General features: G+C 38.3%; 2 protein-coding genes and 2 non-coding genes across 8 annotated transcripts; all 4 read right to left on the bottom strand.

Moving 5' to 3' along the window:
• Window positions 1-6,197: 6,197 nt before the first annotated feature.
• On the bottom strand, window positions 6,198-7,195 carry LOC106094773 (THUMP domain-containing protein 1 homolog). The gene has a single exon (XM_013262012.2). The coding sequence runs from the start codon at window positions 7,155-7,157 to the stop codon at window positions 6,210-6,212; it is 948 nt and encodes a 315-aa protein (XP_013117466.2). The 5' UTR covers window positions 7,158-7,195; the 3' UTR covers window positions 6,198-6,209.
• A 2,388-nt stretch (window positions 7,196-9,583) lies between these two features.
• Window positions 9,584-25,091, bottom strand: LOC106086946 (splicing factor 3B subunit 3). 5 transcript variants are annotated; one of them, XM_059370301.1, is made up of 12 exons: window positions 24,960-25,085; window positions 24,119-24,347; window positions 23,502-23,867; window positions 19,887-20,361; window positions 19,482-19,816; window positions 18,271-18,578; window positions 16,068-18,066; window positions 15,793-15,856; window positions 12,050-12,107; window positions 11,811-11,862; window positions 11,341-11,388; window positions 9,584-9,739 (listed from the first exon to the last, which is right to left on the bottom strand). In XM_059370301.1, the coding sequence occupies exons 2-7, from the start codon at window positions 24,342-24,344 to the stop codon at window positions 16,099-16,101; spliced, it is 3,678 nt and encodes a 1,225-aa protein (XP_059226284.1). In that variant the 5' UTR covers window positions 24,345-24,347; window positions 24,960-25,085; the 3' UTR covers window positions 9,584-9,739; window positions 11,341-11,388; window positions 11,811-11,862; window positions 12,050-12,107; window positions 15,793-15,856; window positions 16,068-16,098. The 5 variants fall into 5 exon arrangements, with proteins under 5 accessions (XP_059226284.1, XP_059226279.1, XP_059226286.1 ...); XM_059370296.1 differs by having other exon boundaries at window positions 24,910-25,085; XM_059370303.1 differs by lacking the exon at window positions 24,960-25,085 and adding an exon at window positions 24,757-24,848.
• On the bottom strand, window positions 15,643-15,728 carry LOC131994523 (small nucleolar RNA Me28S-Gm3113). Its single transcript, XR_009396813.1, has one exon. It is a non-coding gene; the product is annotated as a small nucleolar RNA Me28S-Gm3113 (small nucleolar RNA).
• LOC131994522 (small nucleolar RNA Me28S-Gm3113) lies at window positions 15,930-16,016 on the bottom strand. The gene has a single exon (XR_009396812.1). It is a non-coding gene; the product is annotated as a small nucleolar RNA Me28S-Gm3113 (small nucleolar RNA).
• Window positions 25,092-25,986: the final 895 nt, after the last annotated feature.

The following is a 25,986-nucleotide window of genomic DNA, read 5'->3' on the forward strand; positions in this document are numbered from 1 at the left end:
AGCAAAATCGGATAATAAATGTGGCTTTTATGGGTCTAAGACCCCAAATCGGAGGATCGGTCTATATGGCAGCTATATCCAAATCTGGACCGATCTGAGCCAAATTGACGGAGGATGTTAAAGGGCCTAAGACAAATCACTGTCCCAAATTTCAGCAAAATCGAATAATAAATGTGGCTTTTATTGGCCTTAGACCCTAAATCGGCGGATCGGTCTATATGGGGGCTATATCAAGATATAGTCCGATATAGCCCATCTTCGAACTTAACCTGCTTATGGCAAAAAAAGAATCTGTGCAAAGTTTCAGCTCAATATCTCTATTTTTGAAGACTGTAGCGTGATTTCAACAGACAGAAGGACAGACGGACGGACATGTCTAGATCGTCTTAGATTTTTACGCTGATCAAGAATATATATACTTTATAGGGTCGAAAATGGATATTTCGATGTGTTGCAAACGGAATGACAAAACGAATATACCCCCATCCGTCGGAGGTGGGTATAAAAAGATCAACGTAATAAATTAAAAAAAAAATGATTAAAGCATAATAAAAAAATGTGAAAACAAGTAAAAAGGCGTTAAGTTCGACCGGGCCGAACTTTGGATACCCACCACCTCGAGAATATATGTAAACCACCTTTCATCAAAATAAGGTGAAATTTTCATACCTCATGTCCCATAGCAGTTACATCAAAGTATGTTCCGATTTGGACTAAATACAAATAAGTTCAAGTCATTGTTCAAGGGTGTATAACAAAATACTGGTCTTTTTAGTAGCTATATCGAAAAATAGACTGATCTGAACTATATACGACATATAAGTCACTGTGTCAAATTTCAGTGAAATCGGATTATAAATGCGCCTTTTATGGGGCCAAGACTTTAAATCGAGATATCGGTCTGCATGGGCCCCTTAAGCCCCTCGACATATTTCTGCAATATGGCACAGATCGGTCCAGATTTGGATATAGCTGCCATATGGACCGATCTCTCGATTTAAGGCTTTGGGCCCATAAAAGGCACATTTATTGTCCGATTTCGCCAAAATTCGGACAATGAATTGTGTTAGGCTCTTCGAGATTTTTCTGCAACTTGGCCCAAATCGGTCCAGATTTGGATATAGCTGCCGTATAGACCGATATCTCGATATAATGTCTTGGGCCCTTAAAAGGCGCATTTATTATCCGATTTCACTGACATTTGATACAGTGACTTATGTTAGGCTCTTCAACATCTGCGTCGTATATGGTTCAGGTCGCTTTAGTTTTAGATATAGCTACCTAAAAGACCAATATTTTGTTATACACAATTGAACAATGACTTGTACTTATTAGTATTTGGTCCAAATCGAAACATATTTCGATAAAGCTGCTATGGGACATAAGGTATTCATTTTTTCTCCGGATTTTGACGAAAGGTGATTTACATATATAGGTGGTGGGTATCCAAAGATCGGCGCGGCCGAACTTAACACCTTTTTACTTGTTTTCATTTTGTTTGCAACACCTCAAAATCTTGCAGAACGTTTATCTTATGAGCACGTCATTTTACTCCCCTGTGAGTGTCAACTGTATTTAGCTCCAATGCGACGTGTTAATGCGACGTATTAATAACATTAAAGATTCTGTATCTGACCAGTTAAGGAGAAGATGGACATAAATAAAAGCGAATGTGACAATGTTTGGCTCAATAGTCATATATGTATCTTAGGACGCGTTGACAATGTTGTTGTAGTCACAATTTTACATGTGGAGGTAGCGACCCTCGTCAAGCTCTATAGGTGAGGCAGCTTGTTCCGGTCCACAGAACTGATCGTCACAGGAACAATATGGTCATTGGTTAATTGAAGGCGCCAATAACTTTGTCATATTATTATTTTTTTATTATTCCCACCACCATAGGACAGGGGGTATATTCATTTAGTCCTTTCGTTTGCAACACATCGAAATATCAATTTCTGACCCTACAAAGTATATATATTTCGGATCGTCGTAAAATTCGAAGACGATTTAACGATGTCCGTGTGTCTGTCCGTCCGTCTGTTGTAATCACTCTAGAGCCTTTAAAAATTGAGATATTTAGCTGAAATTTGGCACAGATACATCTTTTTGATGCGCGCCAGTTAAGTTCTTGAACGGGCCAAATTAGACCATATTTGGATCCAGCTGCTATATAGACCGATTTTCCGATAAAGGGTCTAATGCCCATAAAAACTTTAATTTTCATTCGATTTTGCTGAAATTTGAAACAGTGAGTCGTTTAAGGTTTCCCGACAACTGACCCAAATATGGTTTAGATCGGTTCATACTTAGATATAGCTACCATATAGACCGATCTCCCGATAAAGAGTCTGAAGACCACAAAAGTTTTTTTATTACCCGATTTCGCTGAAATTTGCAACAGTGAAATTTTAAGCCTCCCGACATCTGACCTAAATATGGATTAGATTGGTCCATATTTAGATATTGCTGCCACATAGAAAGGGTGTGAAACCCATAATTTATTACCCGATTTCGCTGAAATTTGCAACAGTGGGTTATTTTAAGCCTCCCGACATCTGTCTAAATATGGATTAGATCGGCCATATTTAGATATAGCTGCCATATGGACCGATCTCCCGATAAAGGGTCTTAAGCCCATAAAAGCTTTATTTATTATCCGACTTCGCATGAAATTTGAGGCAGTGAGTAGGTTAAGACCTCCCGACATCCGACCTAAATGTGGTTCTGATCGGACTATATTTAGATATAGCTGCTATATAGACCGATCCGTCGATAAAGGGGACTGAAGCCCATCAAGCCCGATTTCGCTGAAATTTGAAACAGTGAGTTTTTCTGAGCCTCACGATATTCGACCTTAATATGGTTTAGATTGGTTTATAATGTGATATATCTGCCAAAAAGGCCAATATTTTGTTCTACAAAATTGAATAGTGACTTATATATATTAGACCACTTAATGTCCGTGCCGAATTTGGGTGCTTAAGTTATCCAATTTTCACCGGATTGTGACGAAATGGGATTTATATAAATACTCGAGGTGGTTGTTGTTGTTGTAGCAGTGTGTGTGTACACTGAGGCGGCAGCCCCGAAGTGGTGGATATCCAAAGTTCGGCCCGACCGAACTTAATGCCTTTTTACTTGTATTTATATTCAGAAAGCCACATGGCTGTCACCCGTTCAAAACACGAGGAACCAAATTGATCACGTTGTGATAGATAGAAGGCATTCATCCAGCGTGTTAGATGTACGATCGATCCGTGGAGCGAATATAGATTCGGATCATTACCTTTTTGCAGCAGAGGTTCGCATCCGTTTGAATATGGCGAGGAAAGTACGATCTGACACTGGACATTGAAAACCTGCAAAACAACGGATGGCAGCGGTATACTGCACTTGATTGACCCAACTGCTTGATGAAAGCACTCCTTGTTCCAATGATATAGTGACGCAGTGGCAACCGGTTGCCCACTCCATGGAAAATTCAGCGAAATCCGTACTTAAGTACCGGAAGCCTCCTCCAAGAAACCCATGGTACGACCAAAAGCAACCCAGCAATCAGTAGCAACGCGCCAGATGAAGGAGAGATATCGGGAGAAAAGGAGAGAGGAGAAACGTCTACTCCGCAGAAAGAAAAAGGAAATGGAAAGGCGTGAATGTCAGAGTCAGAATGAAGTCCAGAAATTTTACCAAAGAATTAAACATCAAACCAATGACTTTGGTACAGGCACATCCTCCTGCAGAGACGAAGAAGGAAATCTGGTAACTGACACAGATAACATGCTGAGGATATGGAGAGAACATTTTACCCAACTCAGAGTGTCCGACGCTTGCGGCGAAGATGATGCCGCAGAACCAATCAATGGTGATGGTATAGAATGTTTACCTCCTAGTCAGAATGAGCTCCAGGTGGCAGTGACCCGACTAAAGAACAACAAGGCAGCAAGAGCCGACGGGTTACCCGCTGAATTATTTAAGACCGGAGGCGACATGCTAATAAGGCGTATGCAACAGCTTATCTGCGCAATCTGGCTAGAAGAACGCATACCCGATGATTAGAACCTCAGCATGCTATGTCCCGTACACAAGAAAGGAGACAAGACGGAATGTGCCAACTACAGAGGAATGAGTCTCCTCCCCATCGCGCACAAGATACTCTCGAGCGTACTGTGTGAAAGATTAAAACCTAAAGTCAATGAGATAATTGGGCCCTATCAATGCGGCTTTAGACTTGGTAAATCCACCCTGGACCAGATATTCACACTGCGCCAAATCCTGGAAAAGACCCGAGAAGGACAAATCAACACCTACCATCTCTTTGCTGACTAAAAAGCCGCTTTCGATACCCCTTTACGTTTAAGTGTATTTCAAGCCATGACTGAAGATTCTGCAGGATGACACATGCTGATACGCGTTCCTCAGTAAGAATAGGAAAGAATCTCTCGGAACCATTTAATACCAAACGATGTTTCAGACAAGGAGACAGCCTATTGTGTGATCTCTTTAATATCCTATTGGAGAAGATTATACGAGCTGCGGATGTGAATAGATACTCGCCTATGCCGACGACATCGATATCATAAGTCGGTCACCGGAAGTAGTAACTGCTGCCTTTGAAAGAATCGAAAGAGTCTGTGAAAATGGGTCTGGCAGTAAATGGAGATAAGACAGATAAAGAAAATGGAGAAAGTTGGGAACCACAACTTTGAGATAGTCAGTCAGTAACTTTATCTACCTCGGCACCGCCGTAACCGAAAGGAATGATACCAGTTTTGAGATAAAGCGAAGAATAATACTGGCAAACAAATGTTAATTTGGGCTAAGTAAGCAGTTTGGAAAAAAGCTGTTATATGGTTCTGAGGCATGGGTACTTGTGAAAGCAGATGAGGCAGTGCTTAGAGTTTAGATATATAGGTTTGCATAGTTACACGCATCAAAATACAACGGCTGCGTTGGCTAGTTCATGCTGTGAGAATGGATTAAGAAGCTCCAGCAAAGAAGTCTTCGAAGGCAAACACAGTGGCACACGGGTACACCGGGAAGCCCGATGGAAAGATCAAGTGGTGGGAGACACCTCGAAACTTGGTGTCAGAGGTTTTAGAATGAGCGCAGAAGGTCAAGGCGCTTGGAACGCTATTCTACGTGCGGCTAGTGGAACAAATGTATGTCATAGCCAATTAAAGAAGAAAGAGGAAGAAGAATGTAAACAAATTACAAAGAGCAATTGTAATTTGTTTTAATTGGCCACTGCGTGGCTTCAGTTTCATTAAGTGAATAAAATAAAAAAAGCAATACAATGAGCTACTTCTTATGTTAAGTACACAGAATGTTATATTATTAAAATAATGACTAAAAACTAGGATAACAAACAATCCCAAGGCAGTCGGTTGTACGTACCAGATTGACCCGATGGAGTCCTTCATCGGCATGTGTTGTTAAACAATGGTCTAAAGCCGGACAATATCCTGCAATGGAATCTCAATAAGATTTTAAGACCAATAACAATAAAAAGCGCAAAAGGACAGACCAAACGAAAGGCACCTCGCATGTTGTGTAGGTCACTGCCTATACACAAAAATAGCACTGGCAGAATCAACCGTTGGGCGATCGCCGTGCGGAGAACAAAAGAGTTTTGCAAAAGATGTTTGTGTTTGTTGCTATTAGCATCGTTGGATAAGGGAAGTAAGATTTGATTTGTTTTCTATCGTGCTTATGAAACATGTCGACTTAAAGAGCCCTGTTCAAATTCAGATGTGTGCTTTACAACTTACTCTAGTTGGAATGATTGTAAAGCACCTTGATCCATTTGACAAATCCTTCTGATGATTTTTCTTGGTTGAAAATGAAATCGCGATAAAGGAAACCAGTCAAATGCTTCTAGCAACGACACACTTTTTGCTGACTTTTTAAATGTTTTTTGCTATACTATTCTTCGAATAGAAAGCATTAAACAATGGTCTAAGCCGGACAATATCCTGCAATGGAATCTCAAGTAGCAAAATGTATTTGAAAGTAGACAATAAAAACCCATAGTTATGTGGATAGGACCTGTTAAGTCCTATACACATTCAAAATATTTTAAAAATCTATTTGTTTTTTCAAAGAGGCCTATTTAGATGCATTCAAGCACATTTGTTGTATCTAAATAAATTAAAATCTTTGTAAACTCTCGGTCATCTTACTAAAATAATCGTAAATGTTCTTTTCTTTCAAATTTTATTGTCATTGTTATCATTATTATCAACTTCTTCTTTATTGTTGTTTGTGTGTTCTGCACCATCTTCAGCTCGCTTTGCTTCTTCAATAATCAGTTCGCTTTTTAAAACATTTTCTGCCTGGATTGAATTTTTATCATTATCCATAGTTTGTCGTCCAAGTTCAACTAGATTATATTTCTTCATACCCATATAATTATCCACGACCGACAGACAGCACAGACCTTTAATGACCTCTACAATGAGAGATTTATTGGCATATTTTAAATCCACTTTATGTTTAATGTTTTTAGCATGTATTATATCGGCCAGTTCCTTAATAAGACCATCTCTACTGATGTCATTGTTGAATCGTTTATTGAATACAATGGAAAAGGTTGTGGGTTCATTTAAAAAATGTTTGTCACTCAACAGGCCAGCACTATCGACAATATCCTTATTATTCGCTTTGCACACTATCTCAATGGGCACCAAGCGCAAAAGGTAACGAGTCTTTTGCTTTCTTGTCTCTGCTATGTCCTTAACTATGCGACTCGCTAGTGCGTTCGGATCCGGTAGAGTGGTTTTAATGAATACACAATTGGTGGCTCCGGTATCAACAACTTGAAAACGTCTCTTGGCAGAACCTTTTGACTTTTGTTGAGTCGCATCAATTTGTTTTTGTAGTTCATCGGCTATATCATCCGTATTGACTTCAATATCTTTTTTGTCTTCCTGTTTGTTTCCATTGTTTTCATCAAAAGCCGTAGAATCCTCCGGTCCGTACAAGTCATCGGCATATTGATTCAGAATGTTATAACATTCGCGAACGCAATCTTTTTCGTTAAAGTTACATGTGGCTATAAAACCTTTATGACCTGCCTCCAAATATTGTTTTCTACTAGGTTGATAGAATTTCTTTTTATTTTGGAATTTTGCTTTTTTTGCGGGATGTGCGCTCATGGTGAATACTTGTGTTTAAAAGCTATTGCCACACTCGAAATAAGGTTATGTTAAGTTACAGCTGTTGTCGTTGCCACAATTTTGGGGCCTTCCCAAAAATATGCGCCGGAAGCACTTATTATAGCCAAATTTATGCAAGAGGTACAATTAAGAAGTAGTGTCACTACAAAACAACAAAAAATTACACCCAATGAGACTACCTTATGTTAATTGGATTCTCAAAGTGGTTTTAGAAATAAACCTTGTTTTACAACTTATCTTCTTCAAATGTGTTTTATATTTGTATTTTCAACATTATAACACTGTTTTGTTGCTTATGTGTGGAATATCGGATCAAATAGAGCAGTGTTATAAGGCCTTTGACATTTAGATTTTCTACAAAATCGAAACAAAAATAAAAAAAGTTGTGCTCAGCTGTTCGCATGGCCCCAGGCAATATATATTCATTTACAGCTAGTGGCAGTTGTCCAACAACAAAATGTTGAGTGCACTATCTGTCGAAATCAGAGATTAGTGCAACTCTGATTTTGTGTATATTACTAGTTCCCGCCATTTTTCGTTGTTTGTGCGTGTATGGTTCTAACTATAATACACACACCCAACAAAACTCGTTGATATACAGTGCACTTCGCAAGAAAAAAACTAAGTATAATATTGGGTTGCCCAAAAAGTAATTGCGGATTTTTTTAAAAGAAAGTAAATGCATTTTTAATAAAACTTAGAATGAACATTAATCAAATATACTTTTTTTCTAAAGCAAGCTAACAGCTGATTACTGACAGAGTCACAAGCTGTGAAAAAAATTGTCAACGCCGACTATATGAAAAATCCGCAATTACTTTTTGGGCAACCCAATGAAAGAAAACATCCCATCCATATGGGGTAGAACTCTTGGTATGAGTATTTGATTAACTCGAATAGAGTGAGAAAATGAGAACAAGAAATATTGGACCACGGAATTTAAAAATTTTGTAGAACATAGTCAGATTTCTACATTTAACAAAATCATTGAAGGAACAACCAAGAAAACTCAACAGACGGAGAAATATGATCGAATAACCTGCAAAAAAAAATATAGCGTACTACTCTATTTAAAGCAAGTTTAACCTTCAATATGTTACTTGCAGTCGTGCCAGAATATACCTCAAGGCAGTACAGGGAATGTGGCATTTTAAGAGCATGAACCAGTCGTTCCTTAATATTGGGTTGCCCAAAAAGTAATTGCGAATTTTTTAAAAGAAAGTAAATGCATTTTTATTAAAACTTAGAATGAACTTTAATCAAATATACTTTTTTACACTTTTTTTCTAAAGCAAGCTAAAAGTAACAGCTGATAACTGACAGAAGAAAGAATGCAATTACAGAGTCACAAGCTGTGAAAAAATTTGTCAACGCCGACTGTATGAAAAATCCGCAATTACTTTTTGGGCAACCCAATAAATAGGAGGGGGCCGAGTACAGATCCGAGGAATTCCGCTTTTAACCGGCAGCGTAGATGAAGTTATGTCACCTATCTGACAAATTGCTTTCTATCAACCAAAAAGGAAAACAAAAGTTTACAAGCGCTTTTGCCAAGACCGTAAACTGTGGACAGCTTCTTAATCAGGACGAAGTAATCCACCCGATCGAAAGCCTTCTCTAGATCCAAGGAGAGCAAAATATAGATATCGTGCCTTGCCACGCAATTCCGAATTTGCTCGGAAAGACCTAAAAGCAACATGGACGCCCCTCTACCCTTCCTGAATCCGCATTGGCAATCATGTAAAAGCAAACTGCGATCAATGTAGGTCACAAGCTGTTTCTTCAAAACATCTTCCACTATCTTCGAAAGCACCGGCAGAAATGCTATAGGTCTATATTCCGATACATTACCAGTGCTGCTCTTTTTCCTTACAGGGTTAATCCTAGCAATCTTCTAGCTGTTTGGAAATGTGGAGGTCATGATTATGTTATTAACCAAAAAAAAGAAAAATGGGAAAATTATCTTAAAAAACTTCATCGGGAACCCATCACACCCAGCGACATTAGATTTAACTGACATAAAAGCATCAAACAATTCATCGCGAGAAATGGTGCTAAAAGAAAAGCCGCGAAACGAAGAAATTTCGACACATCGTCTTTACATCCACAATTGGTTGTCTACAAATGAACAGTCCATCTCATTGAATACCATGGGAGTTTCCGGTAGTAACTGAGGAACTGGTCTTGAGAAGTCAATTATCTCTAATGACTTTCCACAAACCCTTAGAAGTACTACAACTATTAAACAGAGCACGATGCACATTCTTCATAATCTTTCTTTTCACTCTCTTAGCGCGGTTCCTCAATTTGCAGTATGTTCTAAATTTCATTCGAAAATGAACACGATTGTGCTTTACTTTATACATATCTATTTCCAGGAATTCTGTATAAGAAATAAAACATAGTTTTTATAAGACTATATATCGGGTTTATTATTAGTATTATAATTAAATTAATGGTTTATAATTTGTTTCATTAGCTTAAATTAGAGATTTGGCAGCCATAAATGTGGTTGTTTAAATGTGAATGAATGGTACATTGAGAAAATGGTGTGAGGCCATCTGAAACAAGAAAATAAATATTAATGTCACTAGATGTACTTCATATATCAACAATTTTATTTAATTTGTATAATTTTGAATCAGCTACAAATTTTATAATCAAATTATATTCATAGTCTAACATATTATGTAGGAAGCATCATGGAAAATCATAAATACAAGGGGTAGTAAAAAAATATTTACACATAACACCGGTATTCACCATAAAGTAGTTATCTGACAGTTCTAAAAACGAAATCTGTCAAAAAAAAAAAACCCCTACTATAAAGCTGCATTAAGTTTTGTGAATATGGGCAAAATACTTAAGGCACACATGTTTTTATTATGTAAATTGCAATATTTAAAATACTCTCTGTAAGGCCAAAGCGACCTCGCTTTCTTTTCCATTACAAAAATCTCAGATCATTGGAGCTCGTCTCGAAAGAGGAACAAACAAAAATTGTAAAATTAAATGATCTTCGTCAAAAAGAATTAAAAATGCAATAATGATTCCTTCTTTTCGGTTGGTTTTTTTTTAATAATTAAAAGATTTTTGCATGAGTAAAAAAATTTGACTACCCAATGTATTATATAGTCGAACTTCGGTGACTCGAATCTTTTTAACGATACATTCGTTTGCTTATCTGTCACACATATGTTGCTAAGCATTTACCAAAATAAAGTCCTATTATGCACAAATAAATCCAATGCAATGAAACCGAAACGAATATACCTTACCTGCAAACATAAGCGTAGAAAGGGCTCGGGGGGGTGGGCAAAGCACCCCCAGAAAAGTTTTAATCTTCTGTAACCATAAGCGTAGAAAGGATTCTGGAAAATTTTTAACCCCTCCCCCTGTAACCATAAGCATAGAAAGGGCCCTGGCAGCCGCCTCAACTCCTACAGAGCAAAGATTGATTGACGCTAATGCCTTTACCACAAAGCAAACCGAAAATTTCAGTAAGGAAATGTCAATGCATTTCTTATGTAAGCAAAGTCTACTTTTTTATTATCCCTTTAGACGCACCCCATCTTAGTCGCAGTGTTCCTGGGTCTTGACACTCAACAGAATCAAGCAGACGAAAGATAGAACACAATAAACTGCTACAACAAAAACGAAGGGATCCTGGGGGGAGGGGGCTAACCATCCCCAGAAGTTTTAACCTCCCTCGCCCCCTGTAACCATAAGCGTAAAAAGGGCTCTGGGGACTGGGCTAAGCACCCCTAGAAAATTATTAACACCCCTCCCCCTGTAACCATAAGCGTAGAAAGGGCTCTGGGGGTGGGCTGAGCACCCCCAGAAGTTTTAACCCATGTAACCATAAGCGTAAAAAGGGCTCCGGGGGTGGCTAAGCACCCCCAGAAAAGTTTTAACACCCCCCCCCCCCCCACCCCCCCCTCTCACTCTCTCAGAATTTTTAACATTTCATTGTTTTCGGCAACATTTTTTGTTTTATTGCTACTCAAAGGGTAATGCCTTTACCACAAAGCAAACCGAAAATTTCGGTAAGGATATGTCAATGCATTTCTTATGTAAGCTAAGCCTACTTTTTTATTAAATTGATCCGAGATACTGAAGTTCGACTTTATTGTTTTTAACACAAGAAAATTATTATTATTACCTTCTTTAAATAAATGTAGTGTGAATGCTGGCGATAAATGAAAAAAATCTAAAATAAGAAAAAAAAATAAGAATTAAGTTAAATATAGTTAATGTATAACATTGTGTGATTAATTTTATATTTTAATTTCAGTTTGAAAGATTTAATCAATGTAATTCTTTAGTCTAACATATTAAAAAATAAACATCATGATAATTGTGGTGAAAAATTATATTGGGTTGCCCACAAAGTAATTGCGGATTTTTTAAAAGAAAGTAAATGCATATTTAATAAAACTTAGAATGAACTTTAATCAAATATACTTTTTTTACACTTTTTTTCTAAAGCAAGCTAAAAGTAACTGACAGAAGAAAGAATGCAATTACAGAGTCACAAGCTGTGAAAAAATTTGTCAACGCCGACTATATGAAAAATCCGCAATTACTTTCTGGGCAACCAATAGATAAATATTTTTTTTGTATTACTCTCACCTTATTATATGGATCTATTATTAGAACTTCTCCACTCCTGCATGCGTACCATCTAAAAGCAGAAGAAAATATTTAGTATCTTATAATGTTGCATTTTATACGCATATGTTCTAGGAACTTAATAATCAGAACAAATATTCTTCAATGTTTTTTTTTTCAGTAGAACGAAAGTTAATATAATAGGTTTGTTCATCATTTAGTTATCATATTTATAGTTGCAAATTATAGTCATATCTTACCTGTGTTAAGTCTAATTCTGAATCCTTTCCAATACTTATACTACATTAAATTTACCACCTAGAAAGTAAGAAGAAAAAAAAATATAAGTTTCGTATAACAGAATGTAAAAAAAAAAAAAAACAAAAACAAATAGCACTCAAACAAATTCAATGCAGCACATAAATACGAGGAACAGGGGCAAACTTCTCACATCTCAATGAGTGCAGTCCGATTCAAGTTTATGCTCAATGATAAGGGACCGAATCCGAATGGCGTGCCGCAGTACGACACCTCTTTGGAGAGAAGAAGTTTTACATGACATAGTACCTCACAAATGTTGGCAGCATTAGGAGGGGAAAACCACCGCTGAAAATTTTTTCTGATGGTCTCGCCAGGTTTCGAACCCAGACGTTCAGCGTCATAGGAATGCAATTACAGAGTCACAAGCTGTGAAAAAATTTGTTAACGCCGACTATATGAAAAATCCGCAATTACTTTTTGGGCAACCCAATAGTTACTTGGCTTAAATGGCTCTAGCAAAACGAAGCCCGTTTTTTTTGGACCGGTTTTAGGGGGGTGGCCCTTGAAATTAAAATCAACTTCAAGATATGTACAACATAAAGCTTTGTCTTTCATAAAGAGCTCTTGAAAGGAGAATAAGAATATATAGAGAATTTTGTTCCTTATATTAGGTCTGTTCGTACTTTTCCAGTAAAAATGAGTAGCAGTGACCCGACTAAAGAACAACAAGGCAGCAGGAGCCGACGGGTGTCCCGTACGCAAGAAAGGAGACAAGACGGAATATACCAACTACAGAGGAATAAGTCTCCTCCCCATCGCGCACAAGATACACTCGAGCGTACTGTGTGAGATAATTGGGCCCCTTTCAATGCGGCTTTAGGCTTGGTAAATTCACCTTGGACCAGATATTCACACTGCGCCAAATCCTGGAAAAGACCCGAGAAGGAAAAATCAACACCTACCATCTCTTTGTTGACTTCAAAGCCGCCTTCGATACTCCTTTACGTTCAAAGGTTTTTCAAGCCATGTCTGAGTTTGGTATCCCTGCAAAATTAATAAGACTGTGCAGGACGACACTTGCTGATACGCGTTCCTCAGTAAGAATAGGAAAGAATCTCTCCGAACCATTTAATACCAAACGAGGTTTCAGACAAGGAGACAGCCTCTAGTGTGATCTCTTTAATATCCTGCTGGAGAAGATTATACGAGATGCAGAAGTGAATAGATATGGCACGCTAATCACCAAAGAACACATGCTACTCGACGACATCGACATCATAGGTCGGACACCGGAAGTAGTAGCTGCAGCCTTTGAAAGAATCGAAAGAGAATCATTGAAAATGGGTCTGGCAGTAAATGGAGATGGTTTCAACTGTCCAAACGCCTTGTACAACCGAGCAGATAAAGAAAATGGAGAAAGTTGTGAACCACAACTTTGAGACAGTCAGTAACTTTATATACCTCGGCACCGCAGTAACCGAAACGAATGACACCAGTTTAGAGATAAAGCGAACAATAACACTGGCAATCAGATGCTACTTTGGACTAAGTAAGCAGTTCAGAAACAAGGCCACCTCTCGACAGACGAAGATTACACTACACAAAACACTGATACTACCCGTGTTGTTATATGGTTTTGAGGCATGGGTACTTTGAAAGCAGATGAGGCAGTGTTTGGAGTATTTGAGAGAAAGATTCTTCGTAAAATATATGGACCAGTTTGCGTTAATGGAGAATATTGGCGACGTATGAACCACGAGCTGAATGACGACGATAGCATAGTTACACGCATCAAAATACAACGGCTGCGTTGGCTGGGTCATGTTGTCAGAATGGATGAGGAAGCTCCACCAAAGAAGTCTTTTGAAGCAAACACGGTGGTACACGCAAACCGGGAAGGTAGGTGTTGATACCAACAGGTATTGGCCAATTTTATTCACATTATTTTTAAAACCATTTGATATTAGGTATTAATTAAATAACATTAACATTATAACATTATTTGCTCTGCGTAAAATAAGCTATTAAGTTTTTAGTCGGCAAAGTGGTTAAGGAGCAAGATCATCGAACGAATAGGAGATTTACATTTTAATAAATTGTGTTGTACACTGAGGTGGCCGCCCTTGACGATGAAAGACTCCATCGGGCCAATCCGGTATGTACGACCGGCTCCCATGGGATAAATCGTGCTGTTTGCCAAGGGCGGGTTTCTCGTAGAAAAAATTAAGTTCGAGCTAGCTAACCCGAACATTTCCCCTTATTCCGGATGGCGATTGCGAAATGAATGTCGAAATGTTTACATAATAGTATTAGGGTTCTCGAAGCTGAAAATTCGTTTACATTTTTGGTATCACGTATATTTTTGGTATAAGCCGAATTCGACTGTAAAATTTTCCGAAAACGATCGATATATAAGTTAATAGCTTTCTTAAGAGTCGAAAGAGTACCGAACCTACTTTTATATTATTTTTTGTTATTTATAACAATATTTTTATTTTATCAAGTTATAGAATACCACGAAATGTGAAATTCGCGGGAATAAGGATGATTCATTTATCGTGGGAATAAACCTCCTGTTATAAAAATTTGCTTTTCTCGTACAAGGTAATAGAGAAGATATGGCATTATTACCCAGCAATAAGAGTGTTCCAAAATTTGCACAAACTTTTACGAAAAGTCGTTCTTTTTATACTCACGACCGTAGGATAGGGGGAATATTCATTTAGTCATTCCGTTTGCAACCCATCGAAATATCAATTTCCGACCCTAGAGAGTATATATATTTCGGATCGTTGTAAAATTCTAAGACGATTTAACGATGTCCGTGTGCTTGTCCGTCCGTCTGTTGTATTAGAGCCTTCAAAAATTGATATATTGAGCTGAAATTTGGCACATATGCGTCTTTTTGATGCACGGTGGTTAAGATCTTGATCGGGCCAAATCGGACCATATTTAGATATATCTGCTATATAGACCGATCTGCCGATAAAGGGTCTAATGCCCATAAATGCTTTATTTTTTTTATCCGATTTATTACCGCACTTAGTTGTTGTTGTAACCACATTTTCATGTGGAGGTGGCCGTCCTCGTCAGCTCCTGTAGGTGAGTGAGTAAGCTCGTTCCGGTCCAAAGGACCGATCGCCGCGGAAACATGGTGGCCATTGGTTTTTTTTTAAAGGCACCTATAACTCGAGCATCGTAGGCACTCATCAGCATTTGTGCAAGAGCCGGTGCCACCCGACCTCTCACTGAGACTCTCCGCTCAATACCACTGATTGTCCGCGACTGCAGTTACAGGTACCCTGGATGGAGCCCGATAGCTCGCAGCTAAGCTTCTCGTGACAGCAATGAACACCACACAGATCGGACCTCAATGTTCCAGCTTGTGTGGTGCTCACAGCTATCCCGTGGCGGGACCACACTTAGTATTTTCTCATTCGTGTATTTTTGTGTCCTCAGCCTCAATTTACAAAAAAATTACTATAACGGTTTTCCGGAGGTTCAATGTTTCTTAATTTCCCTTGCCTATCAAATTTTTAATATATATGCATGTATTCAGTTAATAACTAAAATAACGAGTGCTGCATTGACATTATATCAGTTTAAATATCTTTACACTAATCATAGAACATTTCATAGGTGTCCCAAGGTAAAAACGTTGTTCATCATATCAAAATATTTTCGAAGCTATTCAAACTGTTATTGGAGTTTCTTTGTAAGTGATAATTCAAAACATACGTACCTTAAATAATTGTAATATATAAAAAAATATGTTGGCCGGCGGTCACGCCCTTGCGCTGTGATATCTGAAAGTAAGGAAAACAAAAACGTTACGCACATATCTATCTTTGATGACAAAATTGCATAATAATTTATTTTTTACATCAGATTATTAACGATTTACACTAATCAAATGTTTTTTCATAGGTGTCCCAAGGTAAATCACAAAGTCATCATAAAACAAATTCATACATGTATATACATTCATTTAGCCAAATCGGAGATAAATTTACTTACATTTTATCCGCTGTTTTGTTAGATGAACGCCTTAGAAAGCATATCGCGTTCTTATATCTTCCAATTTCTTGCACACCTGATTAGGCGTTCGGAACATATCTGCGGCTATAGTCTTCTGCTTCGAAGGATCTATGGAGAGATATTGTTCACAAAGATCTCCATCAATAACATTTTTCACCGGGTAGTAAGCACTGCGATAACTAAGATGATCACGTCCACAAAGTGGAGGATTTTCATTTCGCATATGCATTTCAAGGTGTTGAAAGAAATCAAAATCTTCGCGACTAGTAAACGGCACAAATGCCCCAACTGTGCCACTCAGCGTAGTATAGATCATAGCTTCCGAACCACCCGGTATTAGGGTGGCTTTTTGCAAGGACATAATAATCTCACCTACATTGTAGGTGGAAATGTTTTCCGATTTTTGAGATGCGCCAGATAGTAAGCCCCGATCCCACAATGACTTAGTACCGGTTGGATCTTCATCAACATCGTCGGTAACGGAATGTGGTAAACGTTGTATACACATGTTGCCAAATTTATCGCCTATAGCTATGGTGTCATAATCCAACAATGTGGTGGCCGTTACCCATCTGGGATGAGTGTCATCGGCAAAGATGATTAACTGATTTTCAGCCCGTTTGTAACGCAGGAAGAACACAGATTCCTGCACATCCGACACGTAGACACGATGACCCATTGCTTGTATATTTACAATCTGGTATGGAATATGTTTGTTTTCGCATTTTCGTAGAAGCTTTTTCTTGCCATAGTCATATATACGCAATATGCGACCACATCCTGCCAATAAGCGACCTTGAAAGGCACACAATGCACCGGGTACTTCATCCAATTCAGTGCGATGCATGAATTCCAATGATGAGCAGGTGGGATCGATTTTATAGACATCAATGTAACCCCCGTTGGTAATACGTGGATTCAACATTAGTTCTTTGGCAATGCCAACGGCCAAATAATAGCGGCCATCCTGGGCTACAGCAAATTTTAAAATTGCCATTGACAATATAGCTTCATTCTGCGTCAGAGGGATTTTAAACAATGTCTGACCCTGTATGGGATCAATTGCTCTGATCTGTGAGGCCCATAAACCAACACCTGCCTTTGGCGCTGAGAAAATTTCCTCCGGTAATACTTCATTTATAAATGCATTTGCCATTTCATTGGCCAATTCTCGCTCTTCATCGCCAGCAGCCATGCGCATTTCTTCGGCCATTTGTTGTTTGCGAGCATTTTTCGTATCCTCCGTGTATGCATTGTGATCGGTCTCGGCAATTATCATTCGAGATGTGTCGGGATGTATGACAAATACTCTAGGTGTATACTCTAAGCCAAAGGAAACTTGATTGAAAACCGCTCCCAATTTTTCCAACGCCAGAATACGCAAGGTGTTGGTAGATATTGCCACTATACCTTCACTGCACTGCTCGCTCGAAAATCCCGAAGCGTACTCCAATGTTTCGTATGATAGCGGCGTTAGATGGAAACGATTTTGATAATAGTAGGACAGCCAAGAGCGACTTGACATTGCCAATACAGCCTCAGAGCCCTGCATACGTATGCGAAATAGCTTAACAGGTCTCGAACCCAAATAGCGGGTACGGGTATCAGCCAAGTCTCCGGACACAGGGTCTAGTACCGTACGCAATAAAACACCGTTGCTCAGACCGATATTGAGGTATATGGTTCCCTTTGTGGGCGCGGCATTTGGGCGTTCATTATCGTCATTTGGACTGGTTGAACTTTCAGTGTGGCCCATTTCGACGAGACACAATGATTCGGCGGGTGATGGCAATGCTTGCATGGAACATGGGGTAAGGCAATCATTAGGATCTAAGGATATTATACGCACAGTGTTATCCGATAAACCCACAGCCAAAAACCAAGATCTTTGTTCGCCCTCCGGGACGGTGCCAAGAGCCATACACATAATTTCTGCTGGCATTTCGGAACGTTCAGTGTATTCATTGAGTTCGCCCGTCTTTTTCATAAAAGGAAAAGAGTAAAGGTAAACAGAGTTTGATTAAATTAATTGAAAAATTTGGTAATTTAAAAATTGAAATTTGAATTTGAATAAGCTCAGCACTGCAGGACACAGAGTGTCTCAACACGATTGTTCTTTTTCGTGATTTGTCATCATTGAATTATTAATAATATTCGTATATAGTTTACTTGTTCAACTCACCGCATCCATTTCAAAGTAAACAAGTTCACGTCCTGATAGCGTTATGACCACCTGTCTTTGATTGACGGCACATTTTGTGATGGATTTCTTGCCAGGGGCCCGCCATTCGTTGACACGTTTATCAGATCGTATATGCCGTATACCGTCTGGGTATACCTGCACCAAAGCATCTTCTCCCAATGCTGCACAACACAATGTGGGTGTGGTGCCCAAAAATCCACTATCCGTAACTTCCTCTACCGTCTCACCAATGCTCAAGACCAAAGTGGCATTTACGAATGACACAATAATATAAGCATCGAATTCATCTATGGTAGGAAGGAGGCGAAAAAAGCAGAAAAAAAATATGGCGGGTTGAGTAAGAGATTCAACGATTCAAAAATACATAAAACTATTGAGGCTTCTACAATGTCTTCTTCACAATAATCAGTTATCAATAGAGTATAATCAAATTATTTCAGCTGAAACACGGTTGATTAAATCACATCACTTTTAAAAGAGAAACATTGTAGAGGGTCTCAAGAAAGATTTATAAAACGTTTGTTTCTTTGTAGTATCCGTGTCCAATGGTATTTGTTTCTTAACACATTTTCCACAGCTTATATCTGATTTTTATGTTAAAACTATTTACTAAAATATTGCCTTACCTATATTTGAGTTACTGGGACTTTTTTATTATTTCAACAATATAGAGAGACAAGTAGTGTATGTGGAGGGAGAAGTTTTGTGTGCATTTTAAACAGAACACGCTAGCGCATGTATGTTTCTTTTTTCAGTTTAGAGTTTGTCGTTTTTTATCATCATCATCAACATCAATTTTGATAATTTCAAACAAATCTCAAAACCACTCGTCTTTTTCAGCACACAAGAGGAGTTCAAGCGCCTGAAACAATAAAAAGAACTGGTGTTTGATTCGACTTTTTGCACATTGATTGTTGTTGTTGCTGTATATTATTTTGACAGATGATGACACTAATCAAATTCACCAGTTTTTTTGTTAGCGAAAATGCCTCACAAACTTAAAGGAATAATATTGTAATAATGACAAAGGACGATGTACACAACAAATTGTGTATCAACATCACAGCAAATATAGGCTTTGAATGCAGACAAATTGAAATTACATGTCACTACATTTCAATTTATTTACATTGCTTGAAATATACTTGTATGGGGCTTTATGGGACATTCAGCATGATTATGCGACTTACCATCAATACGTTTTTTAACCGTCCATACGGCATTTGGATTACCGGGAAGCTCAGATACAGCCATCTCAGACACCTCTAAACCGTGACGTAATACACGCAAAGATGAACGAGGACCCCGGCCACATAGCACATATAATTGGGGTGTGTCCTCGTTGGCTAAATCCGCCACATGTGAAGAAATAATTGGAGCAAATGAGGGCAATTCATCGACCATTATAAGATTTTTCAAAGGACGTGGTGCGAAAAAGAATGTTTCACCCTCCTCCAAAGGCATGGCTGAGCTAAACTCGGGCTCATCATCGTCATCGCCCAAATGGGCTATTTGATACAAATAACTGTAATTGTTAAGAAAAAAAAATGAAACCATTAAACTCCCCTTAAATGATTTTTTTTTTCATCACTTACTGATTGCCAAATTCACAGGCCACAAAAAGGAAGCCAGTTTTTAAAACACACATTGAGACGGCTGGGGGCACAGTATCGAAATACTTCAATTTGATCTCGGACACTACATCGTCATCGGTTTCAAGAGTGACCTTAAATATATCGCCTTGTTCGGTCTGTACCAAGAAGAAATACATGCTTTTGGTGCGATGTGTGGCTGAGCATATGAATATCATGCCACGCTCAGGATCATCTAAATCGTTGCGACGTCTTGGTATTGGACAACGAATATCGTGTTGATCGCCCAAATTCTTATATGTCAAATAATTCTCGGAGCAAATGAGTACACCCGAAGGGCCATCATTACCTCCAGGAACCGAGATAAGAAAATTTGCATGTTCTTCCAGAGGCTCCGAGTACTTGCGTACAACATGATTCAATCCCAAATCCAATTCATAAAATGTCAATGTTTGTTGAGTACGTTCAGCTGCATCGCCTGCAAAAACCAAGAAGAAAAAAATTGTAATAAGTTATTGTTCGTTATGGTTCAAGATCGTAGAACCAAATCACTTCTTGTTTGTATTGTTAGCCACATATCAGTGAAGTATTTGCAAATGAAATAAAATACAAATACCAATGGTTCAGAGGCAAAAATTTAATATAGCAACTTAGCCAAAGCCAGCAATTCGATAAGTATGCGAAAAACGGGCATGTCTTTTAAGTGCAAACATACAAGCAAAAAATTCAATTAGTATTCGCCTTAAACTTATTGCCTTTTTCGCTTCTGATTCCACATAATTGTTTGCTTTGGGTATATTATTCTTGTTTTTTTTTTCTTTCGCTGCTAACATAACAAGGACATGTTTTAACTTTTAACTTATTAATTTTTAATTAAGTACATAGTAATGGCTGGGGAGCCAATTGAATTATTGCAAATAATCGTTGTAGATTATCGAGTTTGTTAATTAAGTATGTATATATAAGTTTTTCTATTTGGGAATGTAATCTTGGTAATACGTTTTTGGCCGCGAAGGCTTTGGTATTACTTTTGTTAATAAATAAATAAATAAATAAATAAATAAACACAAATAACAGGGTAACCAACCCTCAGCAAAACCATAGATAAATTATATATTACTAGCTGGACCGGGACCGCTCCGCAGCGCCTTCTTTTACCTTATATGGAACAAAATTTTCCTTGGAATATTTATTTGTAACAATTAAGAAGCTTTTAGCGAAATACCATGCTACGAAAAAGTATATCGTTTGACCAACAGTTTAGCAAAATGGTCTACGAATTTAATTTTGGATTTAAGGTGTGCTCCATTCTTAATGTACTTTATTTCAGCCCGATATTCTCATGATGCAGACATTTAGGGGTGTTTTTTGGGGAGTGAGGTGGTCCCCCAGACACTTGGCCCTGATACCAGCATTATACTCTTCTCTAAAATACCATTTATTTAAACCCCATATTGCCATTGGTTTTGAGGGGAGTTTACAGGATGAGGCGTCCCCCAAACACATGGTCCCAAAATTTGTTATCAAATTTGTTTTCTAATCTCAAATACCATTCATTTGAGCCACACATATTGGCATGGTCGAAAAATGTTTACCCTTTGGGGGGTGTTTTAGGAAAGGGGTGATGCCTTAAATACATGGTCCTACATTTGGATATCAAATTTGTATTCTAATCCCATATACCTTTACTTGAGCTCCATATTGCGATGGTCAGTAAAAAATTATGGGGTATTTTGGGAGAGAGGTAGACCCCCCAAAAAAATTATCCCGAAAGTGGGTATCAATTCTTGGTCTTGATTTGTCCCAAATTTGGATATAAAATTCGTTTCGTATTTTACTCGCAAATACCTTTCATTTGAGTCCCATATTGCCATGGTCGGTAAATATGTCCGATTTAGGGGACATACCTTTCATTTGAGTCCCATATTCATTGAGTCCCATGTTGTCGTGATTGGTGTATATATATATATTTGGTAGGTTTTAAGGGGAGAGGCGTCCCCCCCTAGGTATCCCATTCGAAATTTGGATACCAAATTTTTGTTTTTAGGTTACTATAAGAGAGCACACAAAATTTCGCTTAAATCGCACCACCCATCTCCGAGATCTGGCGTTTCTGAAAATTAAGGTAAGGGGAAGGGTCCGCTCCCCCTTCAGATATCAAAAAAAAAAAAAAATGTAGTACCCTATTTTCACCACGGGATCATTATGCACCAGCAGTGAAAATTGAAAATCAAGAAAACCCGTTCAGCCGTTTCTGAGTCTACAAGAAAAACACAAATTGATTTTTGTATATAAGACTAGCCGAAACGGGTCCGCTCCGCTGCGCCTTCTTTAACTCCCTAATATCTTTTTAGATATAACGTTATTACGAATTCATGCCATTGTAGCCTATGACGCTGAGCGCGTTTCAATCCAGGCGAGAACATCGGACAAAGCGGTGTTTATGTTGGCGAAATTTGCGAGGTACAATGCCATGCATGGTCATTTAAAAAATTTTCCCCAAAAGGTGTCGCACTGCGGGACGCCGTACTTGAACCCAAATTTTAATACGATATTCGTTTTCTGGTGTCCAATACCTTTTATTTAATACCCTTATTGTGGCCATCGACCACTTTCGGATATGGGTGTAGTTTTTGGAGTAAGGGGAAGGGGTCCGCCTCCACCCGATATCTAAAAATTATAAAGCCTGTTTCCTTCCAGACAAACGTACACAATCTATAAAAATTTAAAGAAAATCGGTTCAGCCTAGTATCATATAGTCATAATGGGTCTAATGGCTTTTTCGAGGGGTGACGTGACCCCCTATACTTCGATCTGATTTTGTATGCCAGGTTTGAAATCTACTCCCCCAACACCTTTTATTTGAGCCCCATATTGAAATGAACGTCCAATATGTCTGGGGTAGTTTTGGGGTTGGGGCGGCCCGATGGGTACTTAAGACTCAAATTTTAATACCATATTCGTATTCTACTCTACAATACCTTTGATTTGATACCTATATTGTCCCGATCGGTCCATTTTTGATTTTGGGGGACGGACCCTCCCCTTATGCGGAGGGTCCGTCCCCCTTTTGATACCGAAAAATTATATAGCCTATGTTTCCTTCCGGACCAACCTACCCAATATGCAAAAATTTCGAGAAATTCGGTTCTTCCGTTTTTCAGTCTATACGGAATAAACATATATCCGTGATTGGCTAATGTGCCCATTTTCGGCGTTTCATGCCTATACTTCGACATGAAGTATTGTATGCCAGATTCGTTATCTACTCCCGCATACTTTTCATTTGATACCCATATTGTCCTTTCGGTCCACTTTTGATTTCGGGTGGTATTGTTGGGGTAACGGTGAAGGGTCCGCCCCCTTCCGTTATAAATAAATTACAAAGCCTATTCGTAATCTACTCCCGAATAACTTTTATTTGAGTCCCATATTGTCATGATCGTCAAATAAACCTATTTTAAGGGGTTTTGGGACTGGGGCGGGCCCCCAGGTACTTGGACCCCAACTTTTATTATAAAATTCGTACTCTACTCTTGAATACCTTCCATTTGAATCGCATTAATTTAGTCATATACATATATGGCCCTTTTTATTTTTAAATTTACAATGTCTTACCTGTTGGATCATTATCAGCTTCTTCATAGTCAATTTCCAGACAGGCAAACATGGGATTATCAAATCCAACATCAACTCCAACCATGTGGTATGTGAAAGTATTCGATTTGTGGGCTTCTAATGGTGAAGATATTGTTAAACGAGCTTGAGCATCTCTATTAAGTATATAGGCCAGTTTTTGTTTCTCTACAGCGCCAATCATAACGGCACGTCCTTTGGGATCGATCGCCAAATATTGACCAGGAACAATGCGACGACATCCTGATTTGCCAAATGTTTCCTGATGTACTTTATCCAAGCAATTCTTGGTAGGATTGTATTCAAGTATAACAATGCGCCCAGAATCGGAACCCACAACTATGTAATCTGCAAGATAGCAATAAAAAAAATGGTTCTTTGTCAGGTTGTCATGTAGCTTACACTAATAGAAAAACGATTGTATCTCAGAGTTTCAGTTCGATATGATATAAAACAACCCACATCAAATGCGACGCCGAGATTTTTTGTATTTTCTGGCACTTAGTCAATTTAGTAAGACATATTGAAATTGTGAAAAATAACTCAAAATCTCAATAGGGATTTGTGCGCCACAATACAATACCACAAAGAATACATACCTTTATTTCCTCCAGTCAAACGGAATGCCATTAATGATCTTACGCAACCAAAAACTTCAGTGGATAATACTGTATGTACTTTGCCGGTATTGGAGTCGGGCCTTACTAGTTCCAAGGTTTTGCCACGAGAAACTAGGACTTCTTGCTGCTTACCTCCCGAAAAGTTGCCATGGACGGCATGGGTAACACCCGTGGCCTTTTGAAGAGTTAGATTGTACAAATACATATTCTAAAAAGAAAGAAGCAAAACGTCAAGGACCAAACGCAAAAGGGAACCACACATTTCTTGGCACTCGTACTATTTTTAAAATTTATTCTGCTCTTGTAATTCCAAGGTGATAGTATAGTAAATGCAGTATCACCTAACGATGCAAATGAACAGTAATTTTATTGTAGCACGCTTAAAATGCGACCAAAGCGTAGTTTTTATATTCTACGACCCTGGAGATACGTCGTGCTCATTCCATAATAACAATTTTCAATAAATTTAGTTTGTGCTCTATCCAGATGTTCCCGATTAATTTCTAGCCAACTATTTTTCTTTTAATGGTCTTACATACGAGTGTATTCGCATAAGTATATTATGCTACTTTCACATAATACTTATGAAATATTATCAATTGTTGATCGTTGATCACCTTTTACATTTCATCAATAAGTTTTGAGTGGAAAATACCCGGATGCTTACGGACTAAACTAATTCTTTCTATGTTCTACAAATGGCATAACAATATCATGTTTCTACCACATAATACTAATGAAATATTATAAAATTGTTTATCATTGATTACCTTTTACATTTCATAAATAAGTTTCGAGTTGAAAATACCCGGATGCTTACGGATCAAATTAATAAAACTAATTATTACAGTGACTGGGGATTTGGAACTGTACCCAGCCAGTAGTTGCTACGTTGCCGGCTGAAAACGAAATGAGGAAGAGTATTATAAATTTTTCTTCAACTGTTTTTTTCACTCCAAGCTACATTCAAAACCAACTTCATACGTTTCCGCTCATGGTTGAATTGAAAAGGGTAAAACCCAAGGTAGATTAATAAAGGTGGTCTCATACGAACAGCTGAAGACAGCCGGCCAGCTTAAGGTGTCAGTTCTATGTTTACATTCGCAGCAAGCCACCCCAATTTTTTCACGTTCTCTTTGTTTGTGTTTCTCTTATTTACCTGTACACATACCTGGTGACTTTATAAAACCAATGGCCACATTGTTCTTGCGGCGATCGGTTCTTTGGATCGGAACCATGGCGAAACAATTTAAGGTGGTCTCATTGGTACAACAACCACATATCATATGGTGCAATACTCTATCTTGCCATCAAGCCGATCGCCGTTTTGCCAACACACACAAAGCCATAAGCGTACAGCGAAAATGAGAGAATATGCAAGAAAGAAGGTAACAATAAAGAGAATACAAACAAAAATCTGACGTCTTAATACCATCAAACCTGGTCGGCTGTTAGCAGCTGTACGCGTGAGACCACCTTTTTAAATCCTCCTTGGACCAGAACGAGCTTTCTCACTTACAGGAGCTTGACGAGAATGGCCACCTCCACATGGAAATAATACAGGATGCACTAATAGGGTAAGGTTATGCGAACAGCTGAGTTAAATTTTTTTAGTTTTGTTTTGATGTTAAGATCTATGATAATAAATGTGTAAATTATAAATTAAAACAATTAAAATGTGAAACTGGATACAATTCTGGATTTGAACAAATTCCATCAGCTGGGCAAGTGACCTAACCCTCTTTAGTGAACCCTGAATCCAAACAAAGCATTTGGAAAATTCAATTAGCTGGGCTAGTGACCTAGCCAAAGATTTTAGAAATTTTACAAGATGGCCAATCTGCTTT

This window comes from Stomoxys calcitrans, chromosome 1 (assembly GCF_963082655.1).
Source record: "Stomoxys calcitrans chromosome 1, idStoCalc2.1, whole genome shotgun sequence".
Taxonomy (NCBI): Eukaryota; Metazoa; Arthropoda; class Insecta; order Diptera; family Muscidae; genus Stomoxys; species Stomoxys calcitrans.

Bases quoted from the DNA above. Each gene is read 5' to 3' on its own strand.
- LOC106094773 (XM_013262012.2), bottom strand. From the start codon at position 7,157: ATGAGCGCACATCCCGCAAAAAAAGCAAAATTCCAAAATAAAAAGAAA.
- LOC106086946 (XM_059370301.1), bottom strand. From the start codon at position 24,344: ATGTATTTGTACAATCTAACTCTTCAAAAGGCCACGGGTGTTACCCAT. The intron at 23,868-24,118 runs GTATGTATTCTT...GCTATCTTGCAG, and splicing joins TTTGACTGGAGGAAATAAAG to ATTACATAGTTGTGGGTTCC. The intron at 20,362-23,501 runs GTAAGACATTGT...TGGTTTTTGCAG, and splicing joins AGCTGATAATGATCCAACAG to GCGATGCAGCTGAACGTACT.